At 37.5% G+C, this 25,231-nt stretch overlaps 5 protein-coding genes across 13 annotated transcripts; 2 read left to right on the top strand and 3 right to left on the bottom strand.

Moving 5' to 3' along the window:
• Positions 1 to 175: 175 nt before the first annotated feature.
• LOC104762543 (E3 ubiquitin-protein ligase RGLG3) lies at positions 176 to 2,832 on the top strand. Of its 5 annotated transcripts, none has more exons than XM_010485861.3 (11): positions 176 to 319; positions 645 to 723; positions 829 to 913; positions 1,008 to 1,148; positions 1,239 to 1,352; positions 1,447 to 1,624; positions 1,703 to 1,808; positions 1,892 to 2,010; positions 2,134 to 2,281; positions 2,377 to 2,433; positions 2,544 to 2,832. In XM_010485861.3, the coding sequence occupies exons 1-11, from the start codon at positions 270 to 272 to the stop codon at positions 2,625 to 2,627; spliced, it is 1,161 nt and encodes a 386-aa protein (XP_010484163.2). In that variant the 5' UTR covers positions 176 to 269; the 3' UTR covers positions 2,628 to 2,832. The 5 variants fall into 5 exon arrangements, with proteins under 5 accessions (XP_010484163.2, XP_087355991.1, XP_010484164.2 ...); XM_087499865.1 differs by having other exon boundaries at positions 176 to 531; XM_010485862.3 differs by having other exon boundaries at positions 176 to 531; positions 2,131 to 2,281.
• Positions 2,278 to 10,372, bottom strand: LOC104763660 (DNA polymerase delta catalytic subunit). Of its 5 annotated transcripts, XM_087499864.1 has the most exons (31): positions 9,792 to 10,304; positions 9,593 to 9,703; positions 9,385 to 9,491; positions 9,135 to 9,294; positions 8,853 to 9,048; positions 8,622 to 8,757; positions 8,397 to 8,534; positions 8,099 to 8,176; positions 7,831 to 7,922; positions 7,611 to 7,677; positions 7,451 to 7,522; positions 7,289 to 7,375; positions 6,668 to 6,787; positions 6,486 to 6,584; positions 6,264 to 6,371; positions 6,067 to 6,162; positions 5,867 to 5,932; positions 5,712 to 5,768; positions 5,497 to 5,584; positions 5,336 to 5,415; positions 5,125 to 5,238; positions 4,864 to 4,978; positions 4,630 to 4,802; positions 4,425 to 4,496; positions 4,109 to 4,183; positions 3,926 to 4,015; positions 3,680 to 3,840; positions 3,393 to 3,460; positions 3,233 to 3,320; positions 3,019 to 3,113; positions 2,278 to 2,807 (listed from the first exon to the last, which is right to left on the bottom strand). In XM_087499864.1, exons 1-30 carry the CDS (start codon positions 10,075 to 10,077, stop codon positions 3,026 to 3,028), a joined length of 3,288 nt encoding a protein of 1,095 aa, XP_087355990.1. In that variant the 5' UTR covers positions 10,078 to 10,304; the 3' UTR covers positions 2,278 to 2,807; positions 3,019 to 3,025. The 5 variants fall into 5 exon arrangements, 2 of the variants coding, with proteins under 2 accessions (XP_087355990.1, XP_087355989.1); XR_015589255.1 differs by lacking the exon at positions 2,278 to 2,807 and having other exon boundaries at positions 2,860 to 3,113; positions 5,867 to 6,000; positions 9,792 to 10,372; XR_015589256.1 differs by lacking the exon at positions 2,278 to 2,807 and having other exon boundaries at positions 2,860 to 3,113; positions 5,486 to 5,584; positions 5,867 to 6,000.
• Positions 10,373 to 11,325: 953 nt separating this feature from the next.
• On the top strand, positions 11,326 to 17,772 carry LOC104762541 (protein CHROMATIN REMODELING 24). Its single transcript, XM_010485858.3, has 22 exons — positions 11,326 to 11,691; positions 11,792 to 11,920; positions 12,158 to 13,167; positions 13,244 to 13,374; positions 13,459 to 13,513; positions 13,763 to 13,891; positions 14,065 to 14,172; positions 14,273 to 14,328; positions 14,403 to 14,493; positions 14,620 to 14,751; positions 14,823 to 14,900; positions 15,143 to 15,352; positions 15,428 to 15,499; positions 15,602 to 15,682; positions 15,769 to 15,887; positions 16,197 to 16,308; positions 16,413 to 16,481; positions 16,572 to 16,666; positions 16,770 to 16,901; positions 16,997 to 17,062; positions 17,150 to 17,285; positions 17,374 to 17,772. Exons 1-22 carry the CDS (start codon positions 11,580 to 11,582, stop codon positions 17,500 to 17,502), a joined length of 3,252 nt encoding a protein of 1,083 aa, XP_010484160.1. The 5' UTR covers positions 11,326 to 11,579; the 3' UTR covers positions 17,503 to 17,772.
• LOC104762540 (proline--tRNA ligase, cytoplasmic-like) lies at positions 17,761 to 20,108 on the bottom strand. Its single transcript, XM_010485856.2, has 6 exons — positions 19,386 to 20,108; positions 19,171 to 19,293; positions 18,920 to 19,072; positions 18,553 to 18,840; positions 18,146 to 18,467; positions 17,761 to 18,053 (listed from the first exon to the last, which is right to left on the bottom strand). The coding sequence occupies exons 1-6, from the start codon at positions 20,079 to 20,081 to the stop codon at positions 17,989 to 17,991; spliced, it is 1,647 nt and encodes a 548-aa protein (XP_010484158.1). The 5' UTR covers positions 20,082 to 20,108; the 3' UTR covers positions 17,761 to 17,988.
• Positions 20,109 to 20,363: 255 nt separating this feature from the next.
• LOC104762539 (protein kinase STUNTED) lies at positions 20,364 to 24,147 on the bottom strand. Its single transcript, XM_010485855.3, has 10 exons — positions 23,425 to 24,147; positions 23,228 to 23,310; positions 22,894 to 23,125; positions 22,207 to 22,806; positions 21,865 to 22,113; positions 21,610 to 21,773; positions 21,444 to 21,523; positions 21,207 to 21,354; positions 20,933 to 21,082; positions 20,364 to 20,826 (listed from the first exon to the last, which is right to left on the bottom strand). Exons 1-10 carry the CDS (start codon positions 23,621 to 23,623, stop codon positions 20,593 to 20,595), a joined length of 2,139 nt encoding a protein of 712 aa, XP_010484157.1. The 5' UTR covers positions 23,624 to 24,147; the 3' UTR covers positions 20,364 to 20,592.
• Between the last annotated feature and the right edge of the window lie 1,084 nt (positions 24,148 to 25,231).

Below are 25,231 nucleotides of genomic sequence, written 5' to 3'. Positions count from 1 at the left end.
ATGGTGAACTTATAGGTGGTGAAGATATACAAAAAGGCTTTATGATAAAGCCCAAGTAAGTGGTTCTGGGTTTGTTATTTTGGTGGGGAATCAAAAGCCCAAATCATTTTCTTCGGACAAAAGCTTCAGCTTTGCCACGTTGTCTACATGAATCTTTGTTTCTTTGGTCAAGTCCACGTGAATCTTGTATATGTTTTTTTGGGTTTTGGATAAATCATTAATGACGCAGAAGAGAGACCAAATAAAAATTCTAGATTGATGATGCTTTGATGATGGCGTGTGAGAGAGCAAAATATTATTTGCCGCCGCAAGCAAAGGGGTCACGTTCCACTAACTTTCAAGATTCAACAAAACCCACTTTGTGTTTCCTTTTTTATATTTCTTCATATTCCTCTTTTTGTGTCATCTTTTTCAATAAACTAATCTTCTGTAAGAAGATAATCTCCAGAAGAAAAAAAAAGTTTCTTTTTACAAAAAAATAAATAAAGATTCTGTGAGAAGAAGTCTTTTTGGGTTTTCAACAAACTCCAGGTTGAATATATATATATGCTTTGGCATTTGTAACAGTGGCTTTTAAATTCTGATTTTTGTTTATTTTCTTCTCAATAAGATTGGGGTTTGTAAAAAAGGTTCTTGTGCTGCAGAGTTTTTGCAATGAACAGAGGAAATAAAAGTAATCAGCAACCTTCATACATCGCTGATCATTTCAGCAGCTTGGATCAGGTCTCATAACTTCACCATCTATTTCTTGATTTCTTGATTTGAATCTTTTTTTTCAAAGTGATGAGTTGGATAAGATGTGTCTTGTTGTGCACTTTGCTAAATTAGGTGATAACTTCTTTGAGAGAAGCTGGACTTGAATCTTCAAATCTGATACTAGGAATTGACTTTACCAAGAGTAATGAGTGGACAGGTAATTTTTGATTTTTAAGAAAATGCTTCACATCACATGTTGATGAGACGACTTAATGGTTTTAGTTAATTGTTACGAATCTCGGTCGATGCAGGAAGATACTCATTCAATAGAAAAAGCCTTCATGCCATTGGTAAAAGACAGAATCCATACGAGCAAGCAATATCTATAATTGGCCGTACTTTGTCTCCCTTTGATGAAGATGATCTTATACCTTGTTTCGGTTTTGGGGATGGTAAGTTTTCTCACTTCTTGCTTTCAAGACGAAGTAGATTCAGAAAAGTTCTTAATGGTTAACTTTAATGTATTCCTCCTCTTCCCGCAGCAACAACACGCGATCAGTATGTATTCAGCTTTTATCCCGAGAACAAAAGCTGTCAAGGATTGGAAAACGCTGTTAAACGATATAGAAAGATTGTTCCACATTTGAAGTTATCTGGTAATTTCTCTTACTACAAATTTATCATAAGGGTTTGTTTATTTATTTATTACTCTTCTTATAGTAAAGATTAATCTGTGTTTTTGCTGCACAGGTCCTACCTCGTTTGCACCGGTTATTGATGCTGCCATCAACATAGTTGAGCAGAACAATATGCAATACCATGTTCTCGTCATCATTGCAGATGGTCAGGTTACAAGGAATCCAGATGTTCCGCTTGGTCGACTTAGTCCACAGGAAGAAGCTACTATGAACTCTATAATGGCAGCTAGGTAACTAACTATTCAATATGCTCAGATTTTCATGATCATGTATTTATTTTCATACTAATGTTCGATATAAAATTCCAGCCATTACCCATTGTCAATCGTCTTGGTTGGAGTAGGAGATGGACCATGGGACACAATGAAACAGTTCGATGACAATATCCCTCACCGTGAGTTTGATAACTTCCAGGTAAATTATAAGAGAGCCCTGAATAGAAATTGCATATTTTCCGAATATAGCGATTCGTGAAAAAACTCTGTTTCGTTTTACAGTTTGTAAACTTCACAAAGATAATGTCGGAGCACAAAGATGCGGCTAAAAAGGAGGCTGCTTTTGCACTCGCGGCTCTCATGGAGATTCCTTTTCAATACAAGGCCACATTAAGTCTCAAGTAAGTGGAGTGAAGTTTGTACCTTAGGAAATTTTCTGTATCACTGTTTATGTAGTCTTATTGCATTAGATTCTTGAAAAGTTGCAAATCAAACCAACCTACGATTGTGCTTGTGAACAGTAGAAAGCCAGAGCGCAGTTCTTATCTGCACCATAAGCCACTCCCCCCACCACCGGAGGTTATAGAGCGTGACAATGCTGTTAGATCGGTGCCACATCCTATGACAGAAACTGCAGAGAAAAGTGACAGAACAGCTCCTGCTACAGCTCCGGTAATTTCTCTTTTTTTTTTTTGCCTTAATTGGCTCTTTTTTGTCAATGAGTACACACTCTGATACTGAGATTTACATTCATTTTTAAAAATAAGGTATGCCCGATTTGCTTAACGAATCCCAAGGACATGGCTTTTAGCTGCGGCCATACGGTAGGTGAAATTTTCAAACAAAAAAAAAGTACACTTTTGTATGTTCTATGAACTGTGCTGCTTCCAGATTGGTTTTGTGTCATTTCTGATGCTTTCAATTTCAAATGAAGACATGCAAGGAATGCGGCGTGGTTGTCACAACATGCCCAATGTGCAGACAGCCTATAACAACAAGGATAAGGCTGTACACTTGACTCAGTAAAACTCTGGGAAACTCAAGGACGCTAGAGATGAGGCAGAAGCCATATGGTTAACTGGTTACGCACTTGAGATTCATGTTCATACTTGTTAGCACCTTGTACAGTCCAACCGGAAGAATAATAATACCTAAATCTTGAGTTGTAATTCGTATGTATTGCAGTGGCCGTGAGGTTCTGTGGATTTAAAGAATTCCCAAAATTCTTAGCCTGCCGAAACTAGGAGATATGCAAGACAACGAATTCTCACTCTGTATTAATCAAAAGCTACGTACAAAGAAGCAAAAGAGGTCCTTTTTATAACATCTCAAAGCCTATTAAGACCTACAAGTTCTAAACCATAAGGAAGATTTAACAGCAAAGAAACCAATGGAGAGCTAAAAACAACCTTCTATTCAGAAGCTCCAACGTTCGAGTTGTTGCTTCGCCACAGCCATGTCTTTTTGTGCTTTCATTCTCCGGTAAAATATAGGGCAATCTCGACTGTCAAGACCAATAAGAAATAATGATAAAGTTGGATCAGAAGTCAGAAATGACGGTAATATTACCTATTGAAAGAAAAAATCTATTAATATAGATATTGGAAAGATATGTAAGCAAACCTGGTGCACAAGACATCTTGATGGAGAGAGCCTTGACACTCCTGGCACTGGGTCCACAGCCTCCCAAAAACTTCTTCTAGGTCCGCCACTGATTTTTCACGAAGTATTTAAATATTCCTGATAGATCAAGTCTATAGAAACGAGAATAACGGTAGCATACCTTGAGACACGTTTTTGCAGTACAACTCGGCTTCTCTTCCCTTGCAACTTGCGCATAGTGTTCCATTGCTGCTTTAAGTTAAATCGAAAATTGATAAGCAGATACCATATATGGAATCAGATAAACAAGATTGCAAGAACAAACAATCAAATGATAAGGAACTTGGAAGTCATAGAAACAAATACAGATCAGGAACTGAGAATCCAGGATCACGTTGAACTTGCAGGATCCTAATTTTTTTCAAAAGTGAACATGAACAATAACGTAGGCAAGGAACCGCAATGTACCTGATCGGAACTTTGCAGCCAACACAGCTCAGTTGTTTCTTAGCAAATTTCATTATGCCGCTGTTTGAAGGAGTAGTAATTGATATTGACCTAGTGTGACTTCCGTGGAGAAGTTCCTTGCTAGCATTTTTCAAGACTGGCTCAAAAATCCTAAGCAGTGGCTGAAAAAAACATCTGCTTTATCTTCCAATTACCAGAATAGAGAGTATAGAATAAACTTATAGACAAACCCCACTTCAAACTGACCTTGCTAATCTGATTCTCCAAGTAGTAATTTGGGTCTATAGGGATGTTATTCTGTAGCACGTAGATAGGATCTTCTGACCGTTCATAAGCCTACTTGATATCAAAATGACATAAGCACGGTAGAAGAAAATGACCTCAAGATTTTATGACAAACTATAAATATAAGGTTGACATGAAAGCTACCTTGGCACCTTTCGCAGCTTTTATGATAACATATGGCACTCGATCCCCAACATTTGGCGCTGTAGCAGCATCCCTCTGTCACATATGAAAGCAAACACTGTCATATTTCACATGGTAGGTCATCAGACACCGTAAAATAGATCTCAGCGTCAGAGAAACCTCGGTACATATATTCACCAAAAGAACGAAGGAATGAAAATCTCCCTAGACACATTTGTACATGTTTCTTGACGAAAGGAAACGGTCAAGAGTTATCATAATGAAAATGCTTTATCATGTCAATGATAGATGAAAAAAGATAAAAAGTACCACAAACCTTACGCATGCGCTCAGCAAGTTCACCATGAGCTGATTTAACTTCATAGTCATCCCCTGCTTTCGTTAGACCCTATGATTTGAGAAACACATCAGGAGCATTATAGGTTGATTCTTGTTTTCGTTTTCACAGATGGCTTTAATCATGACCATACACTTTCAAGCAATACAAATATCAAATGAAGAAATCAAGAACAGCATATTACCTTTGTAATCACCAAAAGTGATAAGTCAATACGGTTCATGAGAAGATCTGAAATGGTTTTCTTAACATACTCAGCTGCGCCTGGAACATCTCTATCAATAAGTATTTTGTTAAGACTCTCAGTTACGAGGTTCTTAACCAGTAAACAATTATCTCTTCGTACTGTCTCGATTCCTGCCAGAGATATTAGTCAGAAAATAAATAAGAGAGAAGCTGTGAAATTACAAAGATTTACCTTTGGTGTCTATTTTGTCAAACTGTTGAGGATTTGTCCATAGCAAACCAGCATACCTCTTCTTGTTAATCAGCAGATATGGGAAATAAACCTTATCAAACTCCAATTTGATGGGCTTTATTGACATCATACACAATCAAGAAACAGAGAATGATTCAGCCTGTTATATTTTGTTTTCAAGAAATCACGTAATCTTGTACCTCTACCCCAGGGATTAGGGAGAAGATTATGATATACTCCTAGCAGAAAAAAGTTACTTACTTTGATAAAAGCTCCGCTAATATGTTCCGCAGCTTCCCTCCCCAAGTTCATCGCAGTTTCTACATCCGATACTCCAAATTGCACCATGACTGAATCCGTGTCTCCATAAATGACCTAATACGTCATTATCCATCAAGTTCAATAAATATAAGAACAAACATATACTTCACTCTGTCTTTTCCATACAACAAGTAATTATTTGAAAATTTACCTCTGCATTGTATTCATACCCGCCTAGGGTTGTGAATTTATCTTCCACAAGTTTCTTCGTTTGTTCAATCATCTGACGACCTTCAGAAAGATACAAATCAATCAGAATAAACCTATAAGGGTACATGTCTAGAAAAGTTGCAGTGCTTACAAAAGAAATACCATAGCTAGTTACACTTGAGGATATTTCTAAGCATGGTAACTGCCCAATAGTGGCTCCCGTAAACCCATAGACAGAATTTGCACTGATCTGAGACAACAATAGAAAGCAAATGTAAAAGAGCAGTTTACACGAGAAATATTGTTCAAAATTTTCAGAACATTAATATCATTTTTCTGAATGACTAAGTTATATAAATTGACAGTAAGAAGTTCACCTTCAATGCCAACTGCCTACCGTCTAAAACAGCCTTTGCAAGGGGATCCTTAGCCTCCTAAAATGGAAAATGCCAGTTACAATAGTAGTTATTGAAACATGTATACAGGTAAGCACATACTGCAAGAGTTTCTTCAGGATCAAATGTTTAGTTACCTTTAAATCTGCTTTGGCTCTTTTACGGGCAGTAAGAAGCTCTTCGAGAATTTCTGGAAGTATACCCTGAAATGGATTATTTGCTTTGTTTATAAACTGTTGTAGTCCCTGAATTAATTAATTGGTCGTGTTTCCTGGAAGAAATTATTCAACAGGATTAGAGGTACTTGAGGATAGTTAATTTAACTAAATGTCGCAACCTTTTGCAAGCTCTGCTTAACAAATGTTTCCCCTGATGGAGTTCTAGTGACATGTTCAGGTGGAAGATTCAGTTTGCGTACATCTTCAGGTGTCACCTTCAAAGACAAGAACATGGAATGTTCCCAAATTAAGAAGGTGTATAAACAACAGATGATAAAAGAACTAGCAGTTAAAACGGAAATATCAAAAGAATTACCAAGGTGCAGTAGCACAGATTATATGCCATCATAATTGACGGGTACAGTGAAGCAAAATCCAAAGTTGCAATTGGTTTTTCATAGAAACCTGTTCTTGCTTCTAAAACCTGAATATCATTTGAAACATCCAAAACAGCAGACATGTCAGAACAATGGAAGTGTTGAACTAATACAAAGGACAGGCGAAAAATAAATGTTAGACCCGTAAATTTCCAACTTACAGTTGCGCCTTCATAAGTTCCTTGTTCGGACCCTGACTGTTTAGCATTCGGAAGAACCAGATTCTTCTGTTTAGCTTTCCTAAGAAGCTGAGATAGAACCTAGAAGCAATATTTGAGACACTAAATATAAGCCACCTTAGTAAACTGAAAAACATATCCAGAAACTATTAGTTGAGAAATACCTTGATACTCTGTCCTCTAGCAAGAAGGAAGGAAATAGGGACACCAGTTACACGAGCCATTTCGACATAATTATATATAAACATCAGTTTGTCCAGAAGCCTCTGAGGGAGATATGCATCCTGTAACAGCAAAGAGGAACGTGGTGACTTCTTTTAGTATTCAGTTGCTGGACTATTAATAGAAAGAGAACAAAATTAGTGTCTGAACATCCTTTCACATTTCCTTCAAAACACATTATTCTATGTGTCACTAATATCGCTAGCAATTGCCAAAAGTCCTTCCAGCCTACATCACATTCATAATGCTCAAAAACCTCATGAATGGTAGGGGCATCCATTTCTTTGAACCCAAATGGTTAAGTAAGGCTTTTTACTATGTCCTTATCTACAAGGGGTCCTCTTGCTACACGTACACAAGTATAAGCAGAGAGAAGTAAAAAAGAATAATAAACACATCGATATTCATCTTTTACACTAGGAAGGGCGGGACTTGGACAACATGCAATAGGAATTTGAGGTAGTTAGACAAGCTTGATAGCTAGTTAGAAAATCTTAAATTTGTGTAATAACAGGCAATGCAACAGGACAAAGGCAGCAATACTCCAGAATAAACTAAAGTACCTTCAAACAATAAACAGCAAGACGCCTCCTGGTTTCCGCATTCCCATTTTGGAGATCAGTTATTATAGAATGATGGACATCCTCTTTCTGAAGAAGACAACCAGGTAAGCCACATGGAAAAATAGAAATAACAAGCAATTCTACATAATTACTCGGTTTCACCTGCTCGGAAAGAAAGTGAGCTGAGACAGAATTCAGCGAATAAGAACTTAATTTGTGGTCTCTATGTATTGCCTGCAATAATTACATGACGAGTTAAGTTGATGTTACAAACAAACAATCTAAGGATGACTAAACCTAAATGATTGTTGACGACAGAAACCTGAATAAGGTCAAATTGAAATCTTCCTTCAATTGTGGTTTCTTTACTTTCCCTTATCCCTTGTTGTCTGAAACATGGCACAAATTAATATGGAAAGCAATATGATATCATAACATGCGAGGTTGGAGAACTCATGAGCCACAAAAAGTACGAAGCATAACAGAAAGAATAAAGAAGAAAGTGAGGGAAATTAGCAAGCAACCAGTTACTCCTACATCACCTCGATGAAAATGTTGAGTCTCTGACCCGGACCCTACTGTTCTTTACACGACCAAGAAGAGGAAATTCCTCTATTCCCAGTGTTGCAGCTCTCTGAGAATCAAAAAACAGAATATTTTATAGGTAATAGATTCATCACATATACACCATACAGCACAGCGGCGCATAGGAATAATACATATAGAATGCTATGAGAATGAAAAGCACGCTTCTGCTAACCATAGGTGATAATAATTTGTCAATAAAAGTAAAAGATAATCTTCAAGTACCTCAATCAGGTAAGGTAAATCGAATTTGCAGATGTTATAACCAATGATGATATCAGGATCAACATCACGAATCAAATCCTGCAGCCAATACATCTTATACATCAGCAGAAAACATGCTTCACTAAGCCCACAACAATATTGCAGTGGCAACATAAAGTTTACTAAATCTTTTTCACGGAGTCTTCCCAGATTTATGAAACTGTAATAGAACTTACTTTTGCAAGCGAAGGTGCCAAAAACAGATAAAGAGAAACTAATGCACATATCAGAATGAAAGAGGATAGAAAGAAAACAGTACCCTCCAAGCAAGCAAGACTTCTCTTTCTGTTTCAAAAGACATGACATCTACGCCTACGATTGGAGCACATGACTTAAGAGTCATGACATTGCGTACAAATGGGTGATCCTCTCCCTGAAGAGTAACAAGGTTCGCTATCTAGAAAAGCAAAGAGAATGTCGTTTCAAAAGGAATGCGAACAGAAATAACAAATAGGGATATCATAATATAACAAAAACAGCTAACCTGGATTACAGGATCATGCTTAGCCTCAGGAAAGTGTCCTTTACGACCTGCGCACTCAATATCAAAACTTAGTACACGGAAGGGAGCCATTTTTGAGTATTCACCTTCTGCAGCATGACTGATTAGATCTGAGTACCTAAACCCCATGTTAAAGAAAGCAACGACATAAAATAGGATATGTTACTAGATAAACAAATTCTTGCCCCAGGAAATAAATTCAGATGAGGATACAGGCAATGGAACTCCAACTGGCAGTATGACAAAGTTCTTGCGTTCTTCTTATATTTCCCAGTAGGTACTTCAATCCAATTTCCTCCGACAATATCACGATCAACCATGAAACGTAGAACGAAAAGAATATTGCTCTCAAATGTTTGGAAACTCTTCATACCCAATCCATCAATTTGTAAGCCTCTATCAAGGATACCTACCAATTAAATCATTGCAATGACAAAAATCAGTAAAGGAGATAGTAGACGACTCATGAAGCACAAACATTTGGGAGTCATATACCGCGACAGCTAGCCACCATAGTCGGCAATGCAACTGTAATCTTCAGAAAATTTTGGGATTTTTGCTGTTGGTAATACATAATGCTTCTTTTCTGCACCATTTCTATACGACGGACAAACTTCGGGACCTTTGCATTTTTATTGGACTCCCTCATCCTTCCCTGAATGAGTCAAAATGAGCTTTAAAACAAAACCAGGGATATCAAAAGAACAAAATTCTCAGACATTTATCAGGCTTGCACAGTAAATACCTCGAGAGTCTGATGGAATTGAGAAATATCGTCAGGTCCCATACCAGGAGGGCAAGCAATGTAGAAGTAGGGCTCAAATCCATGAACAAAGCAACAGACACTGTTACCTGAAAACAAACCACAAATGTAAGCTCAGATCCAACGAACTCGTTTTTCCCAGGTCAGTGTGTTTTGAACAAAGAGCAGAAAACGAGTTGAAAACACTAACCTTCTTTGGTAACCCCAAACATCCTAATGATTGGAGCTTGCCCTGAGGAACCCGGTAACAGCTCCTTATGAGTCTCCGAAACTATTGAGTCAATCTCCAGTTGTTGGAAAACTATAACATAAATCGAAGAGTTTCAGCAATTTCGCAAGCAAAACCACAAGATGAAGAAACCCAAAGACGAATTAAGAAAACACTCAACTGATACTCTGCGAATTTGATACATAAGCAGGTGAGAGCGGAGGTCGAGCCCAAGCGGAAGAACGCGATTCACGCTCCTCAATATCACGGATAATTAGGGATTCTTCGTCGTCTTCGCCGTACAAGAGAGTCTCGTCCAGAAACACGTCTTCTTCCACCATAAATTCATCTTCTAGGGTTCCGATGGCCGGAGATGGTGTTGAATTACCGGTGGCTCGATGCTTCACCGCCGGTGGGGGATTTGACGGAGGCGGTCGCTTTTTGGAATTGCCGCCGCCTTTTTTCATGTCTTTGGGTGAGCGGGAAAAGATGAAGAAGAACGTGTGAGTAAGAGCTCACGCGAAGGTCTGAGAGAAGAAGAAATTGAGAGTAAAGAGACTACTGTGAGTAAAATTCCCGCCAGTTTTAAGGGTTTTGCTCTGTGAGAGTGAGACTAGAGAGAGAGAGAGAGAGAGAGACGCCATGTTTTTAATGTGACAAGATTTTAATTTGGGAATTTTTTCCTCAAGTCCCTAGGGCCTAGACAACGAAATCGTTTTTAAAAACTTTGTTTTGTGGTCGCAATTATTTTGAATTTAATCTGATGACCAAAATGTTTAAGTGCTTCTTCTAAAGTATGTATGAAGTTTTTTTTTTTTTTTTTTTTTTTTTTTTGCCAAAAAAACGTATGAAATTTGATCTCAAAGAAAATACGAATAATTGTAGATCAATAGAGATAATCTTATCAGAGAGCTCTATCGTATTATATAAACTGAATCGTTGTTCATTCATTGTTTATCCGGTCTTTAACCTCTCCTTTAGGGATGAATCATGACACATTTCTTCTATTGACTCATGGACGTCTACTATTCGAACATTCATTAGTGGATCTTGGTTTTATGCCAAAAGCACGATTACAACATGCATATATCATCTCTCAGGCCGGATCTATATTGTTATATCGATATTGGTTGTTACCAAGGAGGTATTACTCCAAATCGCTCTCGATATGGTAACTAATTACTAGTAGTACTAGGCTCAATCATCATATTAAGGAATGAAGCTCTCATCCAAAGCCATTCTCAAAACTTTTGCAATAACATTATTAGGTATAGATAAGATTAATCACACCTCAACATCATCCAAAGCCATCTTTACCGATGAAAACTTGAAAATAGATTAGGAACAATGCGGAAACGCCTCACCTCTGTTCCACATAGATATCCACACACACTCGGTCTCCTCGAGTTCCACTTCAAAGTTCAAACTATCAATTTTGAGAAGTCTCTCTTTGAGCTTTTACGTAGATTGATTCTTTACAAATTACAAGTTATAATATTTTTTAAATCAGTTGAATAAATCAAAAGGAAAAATGTACCACTACTATGCTTGTTTTGTTCCTATCGTTTAGCAACCAAATTTCCCTTTTTCTTTTGTAACAACAACGCAAAAAATAAATGGAAACGATGTGATTCCACCACCATAACAAATTTTTTATTTTAAATATTGTGTTTTACAAAAAAGGAAATAAATTAATATTTTGTTCACAAAAAAAAAAAAACCAAAATAATTATTTTCTTTTTAGGTTAAATCAGAGGGTTAGAGAGAGAGAGAGAGAGAGCCATTTGTATCGGAAACTGAGAAAATCTTCAAATTTCAAAAAATAAGAGGAAAGGCGGGATTCCAAACATTCTCTTCGTCTTCTTCTTCTTCTTCTTATTCTCAGACTTCTGTCTCTCTCGATTTATTTGGAATCGATCGATCCTTGCGAAAACACAAAACTCATCTCCACAAATCAGTGTTGTAAGCAATGGCAGAAAATACGGCCAGCCATAGAAGAAAACCTCAGAGCTTGAACGATCGACACTATAGTATCCTACAGGATCTTTCTGCGCCTCCTAAACAGCTTTCCTCTTCTTCCCGTACGATTATTCTCTCCTCTATTGTGTTTGGTCTGTGGTTTCTGATTCGTTTCTGTCTCCGATTTTGATTTTTGAGTTTTTTTTTTTTTGGGGGTTTCAGATGGAGAAACGAACAAGACCATGATTAAGCTTGCTGGACGACGTCGTCTCTGCAAGGCCTTGCCTAAGGAAGACTTATCTGATTTAGATGACGAAGATCCTGATTTGGTCGATTTCGACGATTCCCCAGGTACTGACCTGATTTTTAGGGTTTTTTTTTGTCACCCGTTTCTCTCCGTTTACCGAATGAACTGAGTATTCCTATCGATTGATGTATTTCGATTTTGTTCTCTACTAGCTTTAATTTGAAATTAGGGTTTTTCGAAATCTGGGTTTTTGTTTGATCTTTCCTTCTTTTACAGTTGTTATTACTAAATTGCGTCTTGTTTACTCGATTCCGTTTGTCTTTAAATCATGTTTCAACCAGCTAAAGGGGATTCATCATCACTCGAGAGCGCTGGAGCTGGGAACGATTTCACATCTTGGGATGAATCAGAGGAAGCTAAGACACAGCTGGCTGAGGAGCCTAACTTTTCCATAATCACAGACTTCGCTTCGCCCTCACCTCAGTTGAAGCAAAAAGAGGAAAGACAAGATGGGGGAGGAAGGAACGAGATCATGGATATTTTGGATGACCTCACCTCTAAGCTTGGGACAATGTCCATTCAGAAGAAGAAAGTTAACCAGAGCAATGATTTTGATGCCGGTGGAGTTAATAAGACCCAGGTTGATAATCTTGATTTTGAGGACGCCAATTCCTCGTTTTCCTTTATATCAGATCTGTCCAAGTCCTCGTCAGATGTAGTTACCACATGTAATGCTGGCGTTGATAGTCTCAAGGACAAGCAAGGCTATGCTGCTGTTGCCATCCGGGAAGAGGAAACAAGTGATGAGTTTTCGAGCGAATGGGAAGAAAGAGTTTCGAATGTTGGAAAGCTAAACTCATTTTCTGGACAGCACTTTTACGATAAGTCTGAAGATAATAGGCAGGGATACAATCTTGACCGTGGGAAGGGAAAACACAAAGAAGTCGGCCAAAGTCTGAAGACTACTAGGCATATAGAGGCAAGTGCGAAGCTAAGAACAGTCGGACAGTCGAATGCCGCCAAGCTAAGAGACTTAGACGAGGATGATGATGATGATGAATGTGTCATTTTGACTGGGGAAAAGGCAGCTGAAATGAAAATTCATCCTGGAAAGCCTAAAAAGCCAGCTCGGTCTCACAACACCGAAAGACATGGTTATGATGAGAGATTGTTGGAGGATGAAGGGTCTATCACTTTTACTGCCCTCAACTTATCTTACACATTGCCTGGAAAGATTGCAACAATGTTATATCCACATCAGAGGGAAGGGCTGAAGTGGCTTTGGTCGTTGCATACACAAGAGAAAGGTGGAATACTTGGAGATGATATGGGGTTAGGTAAAACTATGCAGGTAAGGAAATCTGCAACCTGCACTTTTTTCTTGTTAACAATTTTGTATCTTTGATTTTTGTTTATTTGGATTGCAGATCTGTAGTTTTCTTGCTGGTTTGTTCAACTCCAAACTCATCAAGCGTGCTTTGATAGTGGCCCCAAAAACCTTGCTGCCTCACTGGATGAAAGAACTAGCTACTGTAGGACTTTCACGAATGACTAGGGAGTAAGAGCGATTTTCTTTGAGTGATATACTGAAGTAGTTTTTATAGATATAGTGATACTGATTGTCTTTCTTTCCCTTTTACAGATACTATGGCACTTCGACAAAAGCCCGGGAATATGACCTCCACCACGTTCTGCAGGTTCATGTTCTTTCTTCCATTGTTATCTGAGAGATTTCACTGATACCTTTAACTATGCAGTTACAATTCATTTACATTTGACTTGATTTGTTACTCTGTTACCCTTTCCTGTAGTATATCATTTCTATTTGTATACAAGCATATCTTCATATTGCTTTTAAATGATTAAACTGATAAATACAGAGTTAAATGTTGGTTGTTTTGAGAAATGGTATGGGTTTTCAACTTGGATATCTCTAACTTTTGTAGGGTAAAGGTGTTCTTCTAACAACCTATGATATCGTACGGAACAATACAAAGGCTTTGCAAGGTGACGACCATTATACTGATGAGGATGACGAGGATGGAATCAAATGGGATTACATGATTCTGGACGAGGTAAACACATTTCAATCTTTTATTATTTGTAACATCTCTAACTCTCTGCACTAATTAGTTGGTATAATGTGTATGCACTATTATCTATCAAGCACAAAGATGTTACCACTAGTGTAGGTTTTGACTTTTTTTCCATACCGATATCAGTATCATGTATTTTCTCTTACTTCTAGGGACATCTAATTAAGAACCCCAACACACAAAGGGCCAAGAGTTTGCTTGAGATCCCAAGTTCTCACCGTATAATAATAAGTGGTACACCAATCCAGAACAATCTCAAGGTATTGTCTATGGCATTTGAGGCTGATCCATATCTTTCCATTTATTAATTATTCTTTCAATTCTAATTCTGCCTATTGATAATATCTTCATATTTTACAGGAACTGTGGGCTCTCTTCAACTTCTGCTGCCCTGGGCTACTCGGTGACAAGAATTGGTAACCATCTCCTATCTACAAATTTGTCAGTGCACAGTTTACCAGCTTTGTATATCTAAGCGTTGCTTTAACAGGTTTAAGCAGAATTATGAGCATTACATTATTCGTGGAACTGACAAGAATGCTTCTGATAGAGAACAGAGGATAGGCTCAACAGTAGCAAAGGTGAGGATTTAGTTCAAATATGCTTGAGTAGCTATCTATTCGCTTGTGACATATGTTGCTCCAGTTTGTAGGCTGTAGATCTTACAATTTTTATATTTTTCGTGTTTACTCCTTTTTGATTAATAGAACTTGAGGGAGCATATTCAACCTTTCTTCTTGCGGCGCCTTAAGAGTGAAGTGTTTGGTGATGATGGTGCAACCTCGAAACTATCAAAGAAGGACGAAATTGTTGTATGGCTACGGCTAACCGCTTGCCAGGTGAAACTCTTAAATAGACGTTGATCTAATCTTCTCCTATGGAATTACTGATACATATCTCTTTGTTGCAGAGGCAATTATATGAAGCTTTCTTAAACAGTGAAATTGTTCTGTCAGCTTTTGATGGTTCGCCTCTAGCAGCTCTAACGGTAACTTGAAGCTCTCTTCTTGTGTTTATTTGTTTAATTTAGTATGTATGTCCATGTGTTCGTTAAATAATGTAAACCAGTTTCAAATCTTTATACACTTTGCTTAATTCCCTTTAGGATATATATGTTACATGGAATAATGGCTTCCTCTCTGTTTATAAATACGTCAAGCGTATATTTAATGTTCAAAATCTTGTCTTTTCATATCTCGCAGCTTACAATTATTGTTTGTTATGTAACAGATTCTGAAGAAAATATGTGACCACCCGCTTCTCTTAACTAAGAGGGCTGCTGAGGATGTACTAGAAGGAATGGAATCAACACTAACACAAGAAGAAGCAGGCGTGGCTGAGAGATTGGCGATGCATATAGCAGACAATGTGGATACAGATGATTTCCAGACCAAGAATGACAGCATCTCTTGCAAATTGTCATTCATTATGTCGCTACTGGTTAGCTCGCATTTATGGTTATATTAATTTTTGATGTTTATCTGTTTGACTGACATCTTTCTACATTGTTCTTAGGAAAATTTAATTCCAGATGGACATCGTGTTCTAATCTTCTCCCAAACGCGAAAAATGCTTAATCTCATTCAGGTTTTGCTACTAGCTTCTAACTTCACCTATACCAACTACAAAAAAAACGGTTTTTAGAATATATTGAAGGATTTCTTTATGTGTTACGCTTTGAATTTTCAGGATTCTCTTACCTCCAACGGTTATAGTTTCTTGCGAATTGATGGCACTACAAAAGCCCCCGACAGATTGAAGACTGTTGAAGTGGATTTTTGTTTCTCTCTCCTCCGACACATTACATTTCATTTGTCTTCATACTAACAATTCTATAAAACCTTAATATTGTCTAGGAATTTCAAGAAGGTCATGTGGCTCCTATATTTCTCTTGACTTCTCAAGTTGGTGGTCTCGGACTTACTCTGACTAAGGCAGACCGTGTGATTGTGGTTGACCCTGCCTGGAATCCAAGGTGCGTATTTCTGTTGACTATTCTTTCAACAGCCTAAGTCTAAACGTTATGAAAAAATCTATTGTTATTATCAAATCCATCTCTATCTTGTTGAAGCAGCACAATTTTGCTTCCTGTTTTAGTTAGATGCGTATTGCCGGATCTGTAATAGGATATTAATTGTATATGATGCAAAACTTGTGTGCTTTGATTTCTATGCTTTATCCTTGCCTGTTAAACTTGATGTAGTCTAAAACCAGTGCTGGAAGCTGTTAATATTTTTAGTTTCTTGAAAGTAATTGATCACTTGGTTTTCTGTTATCTATGCAGCACGGACAACCAGAGCGTTGATCGAGCATATAGAATTGGGCAGACAAAGGATGTCATCGTGTATAGGTTAATGACCTCAGCAACTGTTGAAGAGAAGATATACAGAAAACAAGTATATGACATATTTTTGTTCCTCAGTAAATGAAATAGCCCAGTGATTTTGATATATATGATCATTTGTATGATATAATACCCTCGGTACATGCTTTCTTTTAGGTATACAAGGGAGGATTGTTTAAAACTGCAACTGAGCATAAAGAACAAATCCGCTACTTCAGCCAGCAGGTGAATTCTGCTGTAAATGGCAGTCTAAGTGCTTTCTAGCATTCCTTTTATTTGTTTCTAATTGTTTATACCAAATTATATCTTTCTTAGGACCTTCGAGAACTTTTCAGTCTTCCCAAAGGAGGCTTCGATGTTTCACCTACACAACAACAACTATACGAAGAGCACTATAACCAGATCAAACTGTAAGCAAACACTGAATTCTTAGCGAAAAAAGCTGTGTCATGATGCTTTATTTGATTTGAAATTTTCGAATATGAATTCCCTCATCTTTGTTTGTTTTGACAGAGATGAAACTCTAGAATCCCATGTAAAGTTTCTTGAAACTCTTGGCATAGCTGGAGTTAGCCACCACAGCCTACTTTTCTCCAAGACAGCTCCTGTTCAAGCTATACAGAAAGATGAAGAAGAAGAAATAAGGTAACTCATGTTCTCCAAACCAGCTGTTTAGTTATATAAACAGATTTCCTTCATCTTTAAATCCCAGTTTCTGATTTGTTCTTCAACTTAAAAAGGAGAGAAACAACGTCGTTCTTGGGATACCCATCATCAAGTATTTCACAAGACACCGTAATCAATGGGTATAACCACCAACAGCCTTTTGTCAAATTTTGTTTTGGTTTATTTTTGTATAATCTCTCATCGATTTGGAAAACACTTTTTGGCAGGGCTGACTATGCTTTCAAGCCAAAGGATGTGAATTTGAATAAGACAATCAATATTTCCCCAATAGACGACAAGGAATTGTCAGAAAGCGAAATTAAAGCAAGACTCGGTCGTTTATCGATGCTACTCAAAAACAAGGTAAATGACATCAGTGTAAAGCTTCAGCATTATCTTAAGTCTCTGTTTTTGAGTGTCATAAAACAGAGTTTCATTTTTCATTTTATAGAGTACGGTCTCAAGGTTACCAGATGGAGGGGCAAAAATTCAGAAACAGATTGATGAATTGACTAGAGAACTAGGAGACTTGAAAGTAGCACAAGGGATCAGTATGCCTCAAGTTATTGACTTGGAGTAAGTCAGAAGATGATGCACAGAGGATGTAGAAAAAGACAGAAATCAAGATGCAAGGAATGCTTAGGACCATCATGGCAACACTAGGGTTTTTTTTTTTTTGTGTTTCTTTCTTATCAAATTTGGTTTTGCTGAATTGAAAAGTCAGTTACTTATGACTTGCTGCAAACAAGATCAACGCTACTACAAAAACGAGTGTGCTAAGCCAGATTTTATCTTTTAATCTGAAACCCATAGAACTGTGTAATCAGTAAAATGAAGATTTCAGCACAAATTGTCTTTGATTTTGGTTCGTTCCTTTTAACAAATACAAACTGTGTAGAGATTCCAATGCTCTCTATTACAGTATCAATGAATAAAACCAAAGATATGTTGGTGTTTAAGATATGTTATAGTTTAAGGTTCACTAACCCAACCACTTAGAATAAAATTACATGATAGTATATATGAGTCCCAATTTTGCTTATGAGACTAAAAGAAGAGAGCTTAATTAGTAACTTCTTCCCCAGTAGCTCCACTTCTTTGCAGGCTTTCCTGATGCAAAGCATAGAGTGTCTGCAGAGATAAAAAAAAATCAAGAGATTAGTCTAAACGAAGGCTTGTCAGATTACTTAACCGATCAATTAATGAATGTGTCAGATAAAAACCTTGTCTTAGTTCAGGCTGCTCAAGGGGAGTACACAAAGTCTTAGCTCCTCCTCCTCCTGTTTCATCACTTCCGCTACGCTTCCTCACATCCTTCTCTACTTCAACTTCGTCACACCATGGAGCTAAAATTAGTTTCTTCTGTCTCAAAGCTTCCTCAAATTCCTCCCAAGTTTCAACCTTTTGAGTACATTCTTCCAACTTTCTCTTCGCCACATCATAGAGGTTTCTCTGGATTTTCTCGAGCAAGTCCTTGGCTTGTTCAATCAAGTCCCCTCTCTTGACATCCATCTTAGCTCCAGTGTCACGCCTCACTATTCTCACCTGCTCAGAATCCAAGAAAACCGTAAGCATACACACATATTATATATGTATGAGACCTGGTGATTAGTAGTTCGAAGAAACTGACCTGATCATTGGCCAAATCTCTGGGTCCAATTTCAATTCTCAAAGGAGCACCCTTAAGTTCTTGATCTGCATACTTCCAGCCACAAGAATAGTTGTCGCGATTATCTGATTTAGCACGGATTCCAGCCTCGCGCAAGGTGGATACAACAGCTTCACAAGCATCAAAGAGTACTTGGTCATCAACAGCACCTTTGATGGGAACCTGGATCACAACAACTTTAACAGGTGCCACTTTTGGAGGGAATACTAAGCCTTTGTCATCTCCATGAGTCATAACCATTACTCCAATCTATACATCAAAGTTTGATGATCAGAGAAAACAAAAACACTTATCAGAAGATATCAAATGATTAAGATTCAATACTTACCGATCTGGTACTTAATCCCCAAGAATTCTGCCACACCATGGATCTCTTTCCTTTCTTATCTTCAAAGGTGATGTCAAACATCTGTGCAAAGTTTTGTCCTAAACAATGTGACGTTGCAGCTTGTATACCACGACCAGTGCTTGGGATAAAAGCCTGCAATGATTAATTAAAAGAGTATTGATTCATACAAAGTCTCTAATACTCTCCAAACAACAACAGAGAGATAAAGAGAGAGAGAGAGAGATACATACCTCAATGCTTTTGGTTTCAAAAGCACCAGCAAACTTTTCATTCTCACTCTTGATACCTTTAATAACAGGAACTGCTAGAAGCTCTTCATACACGCGGCTGTAAATGTTCAAAACATCAAGCACCTGTCAATGGGAAAAGATTAGAGCTGCGCTTAAAGATGGATTCGAAACTATAAAGATCAATAAATTAAACAGATGCGTATATATATATATACCTCTTGCTCTGCCTCTTCTTTGGTAGCAAAAGCAGTGTGTCCTTCTTGCCAAAGGAACTCACGGCTCCTGACAAATGGCGTAGTGTCGCTAGACTCCCATCTAACAACATTATTCCACTGGTTAATCTTCAATGGGAGATCTCTGTGTCCTCTTATCCACTTGCTCAAGTAAGGATAGATCACAGTCTCACTAGTTGGACGCAGAGCAATTGGAGTTTCCAAATCAGATTCACCAGCTCTTGTAACCCAAGCAACCTCTGGAGCAAACCCTTTAATATGATCCTTCTCCTTCTCAAGAGCACCACGTGATACAAACATAGGGAAATAGTATTCCTCCACGTCCATCTTCTCGATTTCAGCATCGAAGAACCTTCGTATAACATTCCAAATCTTCATTGCTGATGGCTTGAGAATGTAGCATCCCTTTACCTGCTCGTAGTATTCCAACAATTCACCGAATCTACAAACCTCAGAATACCAATTCCCAAAGTCTTCATCTTTCTTTACAGAGATACCGAGACGAGTTTCTTTCTTCCTCTCTTTCTTTTTCTTTTCACTCGAATTAACAACAGAGGCTTCTCCGGTAAGTAATTGATTTGTCTCAACTTGCACAGAATCCTCATCGGAGATTATTATTTTCGTTTGGGAACCTAAACTAGTACTAGTACCCAAATCGTCATCCACTGACTTCACCATGTTCTTTCCTTTGGTTCGAGGTCTGGTTTATGGAAAAGTTACGCTCTGACAGCCAATACAAAGAAAAAGACCTAGCTTGACGCGTACTCCTTATATAGCAAGCTGGACCGACAAAGATGAAGAAGCGAAGTCAAACACACAAGATAACAAGTTGGGCTTTGTATTGTTTATGGTCCGGTCTTTTCTTTGGTGGTTTTATTATAAGTTGGGCTTTGTGTTGTTTATGGGCCATGTCTATTTTGGTAAGACATTGTTTGTGTTCTCTCTCAAATATTTTAACTCTTAAAACCGAATATGAAAATCACCACTAATACTTTAAACGTTTCCTACTCGTGACTAAAACAAAGAACACAAACAACTTTTGGCCTCTCTACAACAAGAGCTCTTCACTCTTTTCCTAAATTGACACATCTTAAAAACTTAAAAATCTCAGAAAATTTGATTACAATTTACACAACTTACAATAGTCAAATTCTTGGGATTTTTTTCGGGGGTTAAACTAGTAAAAATATTAGTTGAAGTTGAAGCTAGCAGTGCGACTCCATCTCCCTTTCAAGTATTCTTCAACAGAGATACTACTAGCTTCAGGGCTACTATCAGAAGCTGCATCATCTTCCAAATCTAGCAATGCAAGGTTTCTATGTGATTCTATGTTCGTCAAATAAGCGTTTTCTTCTTCAGAGGTTCTCACTTGTTGCTTTCCCCACTCTGTTGCTTCTTCGTCCCCTTGTAAGATCTTTAAGACCTGTGTTTAAAAAGAACAATACCACAAAAGAGAGAGAGAACAATGAGGATAAAGAGTAAAGGATCTATAGCAAATCAAATGAGATAAAATGGTCTGTATAACTTACGAGGCCAATTTGTGGACGGTCATAAGGCGTGCGTTTGATGCATAGCGTGGCAGCTAACAAAAGTTTCTCGATTAGATCGTTACTGTTATCATTTTCTAGACTTGGATCCAGTAGCTGAGCAAACTTTCCACTCTCCAAAATTGGGTTTGCCTGGGAAAGAGGTACAACTTAATCATTTCATATACACACATGAGAGAGTTACATTGCAACGGCAAATTGACAAACTTATGGTATGAAGTAGAAACATGTGGCATTGTGGACAAATAAAGCTTACCCACAAGACAAGGCTCTCCTGGCCTTTAGACTGGTCGATGCAGATAGGTTTTCTACCCGATAGGAGCTCGAGCAATACAACGCCAAAAGCATAGACATCAATCTTGTCCGTTACTTTACCGTGCATGAAGTACTCTGGTGCTAGATAACTGTCAAAGAAGGAGATATAAGAGGAAGATTGATAGAATGGTAATGGTTTTAAAGGAAGGTGTAATCGTGTAAAGAAGTAAGTAGATACCCAAATGTACCGGCAATATCCCCACCGGACACGTGCTGTGAAGCACTTGAAGCCAGACTGGCAAATCCGAAATCTGATAGCTGAACAAGTGTAATTCAATGTCAATCAGGAATCTTTTGTAAAATCATATAAATGAACTCAGATTAAGATTGAGATGTAGCAGTACCTGTGGCTCAAAATCATCTGCCAAAAGAACATTAGAAGATTTCACATCCCGGTGAATGACTTCTGGATCATGAGTATTATGTAGATAGTCTAGTGCCTCAGCAACACCCACTGCCACTTTATACCTCTCCAGCCAGCCAAATTTTTTTGCATCCTTTCTACTACCTGAATCAAGAAATGAGAACAATCAAGATAGATATCTCTCTAGTAAGACGATATGAGAATCCAGAGGGAATATCAAATGTAGTTTATTTACCATGAAGGTTCTCTTCAAGACTTCCTCGTGGTAGATAGTCGTACACCAGCATCAAATTATTATTCTCAAAACCGAAACCAAAGAGAGATACTATATTCTTGTGATGTACACTTGTAATGACTTCAATTTCCAGTATAAATTCCTTCAACACATCCAGACAAGGCTTCAATATTTTGACAGCTAATTCCCTCCCATCTGGTAGGTCTCCTCTATAAACAAAGCTATTACCACCTTCTCCAATCAAGTTCTCTGGGAACATAAAAAAGATGTATCCGTAAGCAAAGGGTGAAAATCAAGTCAGACCAAAATCAAACACACGTTGGAACATAAAAAGGGACATACCGGATGAAAAGTTTGAGGTAATTGTCAAAACTTCCTCGTATGTGAATAATCTACATGTGGAAGAGTACTTTTCATGTAGACCCTCCAGCTCTTCCGGAATGATGTTTGATCCAATACAGGGAGAGAAAGGAGACTGCGTAAGCTCAGAACCAAATCGTGAAACGGAAGTATCTTCACCATCAATACTAGAAGAGCAATCTTCATCACAACCAGAGTCACTCCGTTTCCTATCCAGATAGATTACAGCTTCTGAATGCCGACCTCGCAGCTTCGAAACCCACTGAAGTACAGCCTTTTTAGCAGAAACTTTGGTCCAGCTTTTACGATGACCGTAAAGCCCGCGAAGAAAATGCCAACCTGGTCCTGAATCAAGGGAACCTGAATCAGCCTCATTTGCGTTTACAGGCACTAAAGCCAACGAATTGTCTACACCTAAGCTATCAGGAGACTGCAATGAGGAACTACGACTAGTTCTTGTCCAGCGTGAGCTCGTTCTTGCAGGACTAAAATTGTTTCCAATCTTTGCCGCTTCAATAGCAACAATGTCCGGTGAGCCACAAACTAAAGAGGGAAGATTCATGTGTGGACCACCATCTGCACCTACAAAGCCCAAACCTTTTACTTTAGAACTAACAGAGAACAAACCAAACAACCTGAAACCAACCACCATTAATATCAGAAACATACCATTGGTATTAGGTACTCTACGGAACATAATTTTGCCACTCTTAACAGCAAAAACAGAGACATCCTTGGAAAGATTCCTAGCACAATACTTGGCTAAAGAAGCTGAAGAACGGATGGTGTGATGTCTCCTAGAGGAACCAACGATTAAACTTGTTGCTCCACACGATTTAACTTCTTGAACAAGAACTTTCCTAGCTGACTTCCCTCTGAAAACCTTTAGCTTCAAATCTACCTGTTTACACCACAACATCATCCATCGATTTCACTTATAAAAGAAACATGGAATTTAACTTAAAAACCGTCACAAATTAGCTTAAATTAAAAGACTTTAAACCTGTTTTAAGTTACAGAAGCTTTCATAAACACCAAGCATAGTATCAAAACTCCTAACCAACGATATAAGCGACGTTGAGCCTTCTGCACAAAACCCAAAAAAAAAAAAATAATCAAAAATAATAATCAAAAATTAGTAACAAACTAAAAAAAAAATCTCAGATCGAAAAGGGAAAAAAGCTAGGGTTTAAAACAAACCTAGAGAGTAATCTAGAACGTGAAGAGCAACGATTCGATCTCCAGGACGGGCAACATTAACCAAAGACCATGTAAGCACTTCTCGACTCCATTCATCTGGCTTAACACCAACGATTAACAAAGCGGAACCTTCCGCCACCGTAGCTTCGATTCCGGCGACTTCGCCTCCTCCTCCTCCTCCTTCTCCGGTCGGTTTCATCTAAAGCAAAGACGATTCCTCCACCACGATTAAACACTCTCTCTCTCTCTCTCTCTGTCTATAAATCAAAGTGTCTTCTATAATCTCAGTAAGTAGTAGTAGATCTCTCTCTCTCTCTCTCTCTCTGTGTCGTCTCGTGTGTGTGTGGTGGTATTGTCGTGTAGCTCTTGGGGCAAAGAGGAAAGAGCGAATCACGTTAACTGTCTCCGGGAGAAAAGTGGGAGAGAGAAGAGATGTTTTTGTGTCCTCTGGTTTGAATGAATGTCAGCCGTTGATTTTTACCCCTAATGATCCGATTCTTACTATTTTAATTGTTTTTTTTTTTTTGTGATAATTCTTTAGTAAATTTTTAATGGGAAAAGATAAATAAAATTAATAATATTAAGCACGAGGAGAGAATAATAATGAATGGGGGGGGGGGGGGCGGGGCAATGGAGAACATCGCCATCATATGCAATTCTCTCTCTCTCTTTTTTTTTAATAGACAAAAAATGAAAAAAGAATCTCTTCTTCTCTTTATATATATTTTTTTCTTCTTCTCTTTGGATTCTTATTTATTATGGCCTGATTTATTTTTCTTTTTTTATATAAGTAGTACTGTAATTCAATGTCACTATCATATATTTCTCATCCCAAAATAAAATAAAAATACTATCATGCATGTTTCATTTTCAATAAAGTGTAGCTAACTCGCACTTTTTATATATATATTAAAAAAAAAAAAAGAATAGCTGAAAAAGTAGAGGACAAAATAGATCCGTCGGTGAAGAGACCTAATTTTTTAACCAAAAAAAGAAAAAATTGCAAAGAGACGTAATGTTTCTTTGTTATATAGTATATGGTTTAATTTGCATTTTTTTTTGTTTTCCTTAAAATACTTTGATACATAACTTACCAACACACTACATTACTTTATGGAGAAAAATAGGGAACTTAATAGACATGCCAATAAAAAAGACGATCACGGGATTATATTAGATTAGAGTATGACGTTGATAAATATCTCATGTAACTACATTGGGATTTGGGATCCACAGAAACTCAAATCATTCTCTAGATATATCGTCTTTTAAAATCATTAATTTCATTAAAAGTTTAGGTACCAAAATATATACTGTACTATTATCACCCGACCACTAATAAGATCGCAAGATAACACACGCATGTTAAAAGATTGGGCCATCATGATAAATTATGATTTATCGCTAATATATTTACCAAATTTACTCTCGCACAATGACTCATATTATAATCAGAAAAAAATAAAATTAGGCGTCTTAAAGATGATCTTCTTAATTAACATATTCTATCTTTTATTTTGAATTTTCAGTTTGAATAAAAAAAAAAAAAAATAGAAGTAATACCTTTAAAACTTTCGTGGTGTTACGAATAAGTCTTAATATGCGACTCGAATCTTTAGTTTGATTTTAAAATCATATCCATCATACAGAAGCGAAGACCAAGATGACTATAATTTATAACAAAAATTGAAGAAAATACAGATCCACATTAACTCACTACAACATAACTTAAAATTAAAAACTACTCCAAAATTAGAGATTAGATATAATTTTGGTGGGCACGATTCAGAATAGCACGTGAAATATT

The sequence above is a fragment of the Camelina sativa genome, chromosome 18 (genome assembly GCF_030686135.1).
Source record: "Camelina sativa cultivar CO46 ecotype springtype chromosome 18, ASM3068613v1".
Classification (NCBI taxonomy): Eukaryota; Viridiplantae; Streptophyta; class Magnoliopsida; order Brassicales; family Brassicaceae; genus Camelina; species Camelina sativa.
This window is presented reverse-complemented; position numbering and strand designations above follow the sequence as displayed.